Source organism: Alosa alosa, chromosome 17 (genome assembly GCF_017589495.1).
Source record: "Alosa alosa isolate M-15738 ecotype Scorff River chromosome 17, AALO_Geno_1.1, whole genome shotgun sequence".
Taxonomy (NCBI): domain Eukaryota; kingdom Metazoa; phylum Chordata; class Actinopteri; order Clupeiformes; family Clupeidae; genus Alosa; species Alosa alosa.
The window spans coordinates 29,781,034-29,786,033 of NC_063205.1; the positions used below are offsets into that span (position 1 = coordinate 29,781,034).

General features: G+C 44.0%; 2 protein-coding genes across 2 annotated transcripts in view; one reads left to right on the forward strand and one right to left on the reverse strand.

The window, feature by feature from the left end:
- Positions 1-2,320, reverse strand: part of LOC125310333 (ATP-binding cassette sub-family D member 2) — a 22,408-nt gene extending 20,088 nt beyond the window's left edge. The window contains exons 1-2 of the mRNA XM_048267635.1: positions 1,237-2,320; positions 856-1,036 (exon numbers count right to left, since the gene is read on the reverse strand). Of these exons, the coding sequence (XP_048123592.1) occupies positions 856-1,036; positions 1,237-2,181 (1,126 nt within the window). The 5' untranslated portion in view covers positions 2,182-2,320. The remainder of the gene's footprint in view (positions 1-855; positions 1,037-1,236) is intronic.
- A 359-nt stretch (positions 2,321-2,679) lies between these two features.
- LOC125310332 overlaps positions 2,680-5,000 on the forward strand; it is a 10,433-nt gene continuing 8,112 nt past the window's right edge. The window contains exons 1-6 of the mRNA XM_048267634.1: positions 2,680-2,851; positions 3,069-3,108; positions 3,231-3,372; positions 3,497-3,629; positions 3,764-3,839; positions 4,634-4,837. Coding sequence (XP_048123591.1) covers positions 2,829-2,851; positions 3,069-3,108; positions 3,231-3,372; positions 3,497-3,629; positions 3,764-3,839; positions 4,634-4,837 — 618 coding nt within the window. The 5' untranslated portion in view covers positions 2,680-2,828. The remainder of the gene's footprint in view (positions 2,852-3,068; positions 3,109-3,230; positions 3,373-3,496; positions 3,630-3,763; positions 3,840-4,633; positions 4,838-5,000) is intronic.

Here is a 5,000-nt window from a genome sequence, read left to right on the forward strand (position 1 = left end):
TGTGTGCCTGTTGGAACTACAGAGATGGATTTGTACAGTATGTCAGTGAGAGAAACACACACAGTACACTCTACACACTAATGTAGTCTAACAGTACTGTGAGCGTTCCTTCCTCTCACTAACTTACTCTACAGATCCGTCTCTGTAGTCCTGACATGCAGTCTGGAGTCTAGTCTACTCCATCCAACACTGAACTTCCACAGCACAAACCAAACTGCAGAAGCACTTGCTATTCGGACCTTGATTGTCCTTGAGTGCCACGTGCTTTTTAAAAAACTAAAAAATCTAACATGACTTATTGTCAGTATAATGCACAACAGTTAAACATAAACAAACAGAGACCTGAATTATTATTGAGAGGTGGTGCAATGACAGGGTGCGTGAGGTGGCAAGGACATTAAGCAGCCATTTCCTGATTTCAATGCTGGTGATTTCCATGTGGTTTACTATACTGTGCCACTCACGCCCCCCAAGCTGAGTGCCCATACAGGCTTTGCTGCGGGGACTCTCTTTTGGATAACAAATGCAGTCGGCCGAAAGGAAGGACATTAGTTGTTTGTTTGTAGCCATTTGAAATGCAAATGTAGGGTTTTCAGCATGCTTAGTAACAGCGGGGCTCTACTTTCTAAAGCATCAGCATCGAGCTGTTGTCACACACATCACGTTAAAAGTATCCCCCTGCGCTGCGCTTTACACGGACTGCGTGCACTGCAGGGCATTGACAGCTGTGACGGGAGGGGGTGGGGTGAGAGGAGGCGGAAGAGGGTGCGTGCATTCGGTGCGATCCGATCCGATGCGATGCGATGACCGGGTGCAGACTGCAACTAGGCTGCTCTCCATCCTGGTGACACTCACCGTTGTCAGCGAAACCGGTAGCTGTGATGATTGGCACCGCCACCATGACAAGGCCGCTGCCGCTCCACACGTACTTCATGAGAAACTGCTCGAGCATGATGTACCACAGGCGTTTGGACAGGATGAGGTTCATCTGCTCGGCCAGGGCCCGGTAGCACTTCTGCAGCTGTCGCATCTCGACCTGAAGCCAGGACACAGACAAACACGGGGGTGACATGATCAGATGAGATCATGATCAGAGAATGAAACAGTAAACCACTCAATCACACTGACAGCTATAAATCGCAGCAGATCAAACGCAATTGACAGGTGATTGCGTCTGATACACATGCTAGTCTACATGCATCTGTCTGAGGGAGGCCGGCTGTCTGGCTGGCTTACCTTGTGTCCCCGGTAGAATGCTATCTCTTCTGCATTGGCAATGATTCTCGAGTGCACGTAGCGTAGATATCCTTTCCTGTGGGCCTCCTCTGCCACGAGTTTGCCAAATTTCGGCGAACATGCCCGTAGCACCTTGGCCGTGGCGAACACAACTAGTCCGGCTAATAGTGTTGGTCCACTGGCGTTAGCCCCACGGGACCGGGCTGTCTGAATGAGAGTGTATGACGTGAGGACCACATCCAGAATGGGTTTGGTGAGGTTAGAATACAAATGTGCGATGGACTGAGAAAACATCATCACGTCCTCCGTGAGCGACTGGTCCGGGTTAGCCAGTCTACCGTCCATGTTGCTAACCTTATAGTAGGTCTGGTCGGTGAAATAGGTTTTGTATGCATGGTTCACCAACCGGGTACGAAAAGCCAGCGCCAGCTTGCACTCCAGGTAGCGGATAGCGCTGTTCACGAACGTAGCTGGAATAGCAATGAGGAGCCATTTCATTAGCTTGAAGATGAAGCTCCTGGGTTTTTTCTCCACGATCGTTTTCACAATCTTACCGTCCAATCCAGCCACATAAATAGATAAAAACGTCCTAGAGACGAGTGCAACAGAGTGTAAACACAACAAACCTAGCTCCTTTGTTAAAAGCTTGGGAAATACTATTTTAACGAGTTCCAGGACCTGCTTGAAAAATTCTGCATCCACACCGGGAGATTTCTTGTGGGAAGGCACTATGTCCATCGTAGATTTCTTGACGACCAACGATCCATTTTCCTCTCCTCTTGAAGGTGGCTGGTTTTTTGACTGTTTTCGTTTGTTGATCTGTTTGCAGATGATGGGGTAGAGCGTTTTCACGCTGTATGCAGCAACCACAAGAAAGGCTGCCCGCTTCGCCGCTGCAGACCGGTTCCATTTCACGTTGGTCGCTGCAAGAAGTATGTTAGACATCTTTTCCTGTTACACGACTAGATACAATCTACTATTGAAACGGTACCATATCCATCGATATCTTTGACGTCTTGATACAAGCAGGAGAATAGCCTAGTCCATCAACACTACGACATAGCACTGGCCCCTGAACCGCTAGATTGCTTCGTGCGTTTCCGTCATCTAGTTGTGACTGGCCTCCGAAATAATCCGATTGGTTCGCGGGGCAAATGACGCAGACTACAAGCCTACTGTACATACTGTAAGTTTAACATCCAGAAAAGGAATTCCTCTTGTTAAAGTAACTAGCCGAAGCTGCGCTTTCTTATTCTTATTCCTGCAATATGACGTTATGCTAACCTTTCTGTGTAAAAAATAACCGCTACTAGAATCAAATCATTCTGACAACAGCACTTGCCCCTGCCTCGAGAGATCTCTCGCGCAAAAGTGAAGCGGCAGCACTGAACTGTCAGAACTGTCATGTCAATCTATATTTATGTTAATAGGATATTCTAAATGAAACACACTTAGCTAAGCTACAGTCTTACTAAACATCCTAACATTACCCTGTGTCTGTTCATTAGTGTGTTGTCCCAGTTATTAACTTGTAACAATTATATTACATGTTAGTGTAAGTGAATTCATCCTGGTAACACAACTGAAGAAAGATGAATTGGGTTGGAGGGTCTCGGTGAGTTAGCTGGCTAGCGTTAGCTAAGTTAGACATTTTGCACGTCAAGCATTCAGCAAGTTGATGAGAGTCGATGTTCACTGAATGATTCTCATTTGAAATTCATATTGTATTTATTTGTATTTAACCTGTAACATAATATTCACATTACTTTTATTCAGATACTGTATGGGAGTTTTTTTTAATTGTATTTTATCTGATGTTACTTTGTTTTCAGGAGTCGTATTATGATGAAAAACGACACAAAGAAGCAAAGGGTAAACAGTTACAATTACCAATTATTTCCTATTAAAGCTGTTGACAGTCAAGTTGCTAGTACTGTATATCTTCTTTGTTACCTAAACTTGTTTATTCTGTGTGTTAATTAACCCCTTCTAAGGAATACTTTGCCAAGAAAAGGTTAGAGAATAAACTTCAAACTCTAGGATTACCCACTTCCCCCAAACGAGAGAGCACCGGAAGTATGGATCTGGTTACATTATTTATTGTAAACCAGATTGCAACAAAGAAAACAAAAGCAAGTAAGCAGGCCTATGCTATAGTTAACCAGCCTTTATTGTTTAATTAATGTCATTTTATACTCTATGACTTATCACTGCCCATTTCAGGCTGTTTGAGTGATACAGTATGTGCCTCCACACACAGGTCAACCTAAAGTCACACACTTCCGGGAGCTGAAAGGACCGAACAGAGCCAGGCCAGGCCAGCTCCTAGCGTTACCCATGAGTCCATGCTCACCCTCCCGCCTGCCTCTCGCCGAGGTTCAGCCCCTGCACAGGTGCTCCTTCCTTACCTGTACCTTAGCCTACCTGGTGTATACATCTTGTTTATGGAACTGTGATTCTCAGTTACATGATTGAATTCCCCAAGACTATATCACTTCAACATTAATTTAATTCCTGTATTCCGCAGCAGCACACCATTTGAAAGAGAGAGGACTTTTGTGAAGAAGAGAAAAACACATTTTTCTCTGTTTAAGCAGCCCGAGGTGAGGAGGAATTACAGTCTTGCAAGGCAAACTTTTTACTATTACATTCTGTAAATTCAGCTTGTGTGGTACATTATAGTTAAATTCCCCTATATCCCCCAATCTAAAGCCCCCATTGGAGCACGCCTGCATCAGTATTAAACGCTATGTTTGTATTGGTCAAAATGCTACAGTATATGATTGTCATTACAAAGGTTTAACAAAAAGATAATTTCAATGTCAATCAATTCTGTGCATTTTGTGTGTGTGTGTGTGTGTGTGTGTGTGTGTATGTGCTACTCTTACTCTACTTAATGTGGTAGAAGGTGCACTGCAATCAATAAACATGGCATGTTAGCCTTTAAAGTTACATTATATAGTTATATCTGAGATCCTCCTCAGCAGGCCTACTGTATGTCCCTAGTGTGAACCTCAGCACCCTGGGAGAGAGGGCTTTCAGCTACATCGGCCCCAAGCTGTGGAATTCACTGCCAGACTACATCAGACACTGTGACTCAATTACTGACTTTAAAAACATATCTCTTCAAGATGGCTTATGGACTGACTGACTTTTACTTTTATTTTATTTCTTTTGAGATGACTAATTTTAACAACCTTTTTGTTTTTGTTTATTTGTGAAGTGACCTTGGGTGACATGAAAGGCGCTCTAAATAAAATGTATTATTATTATTATTATTATTATTATTATTATTATTATTATATCTAAACATATACAGAACAATACATATGCTGTATTTATCTACATCATCTTTGCATAAGCTCTACTTCCTCAACCATTTGTGACTCTGTTCCAGCTGTCCCCTGTGCTGGAGTCGAACCTGTCGGACATCAGTGCGCCTGACTACCAGCATCACGTGCGCGACTCCTTCAGCCCCTACTCAGTAGCCTCGCCAGCGAGCGTCAGCTCCGCAGGGCTGTTCCCCTCCCATCAGCCTTCTAGGACACACATACACACATCACCTAACCCCTGGGACATCACACAGCCAGAGAGAAGCCAGGTCTGAGACACAGACACACACACACACACTCACATGCATATATGTTCACAAGTACACACACTCATACACAACACATACACACACAAAAACACACACACACATGCAACACAGCCAAATGGATTACAAAGTATACATCATCATAGATGTCCATGATGGCTGAAAT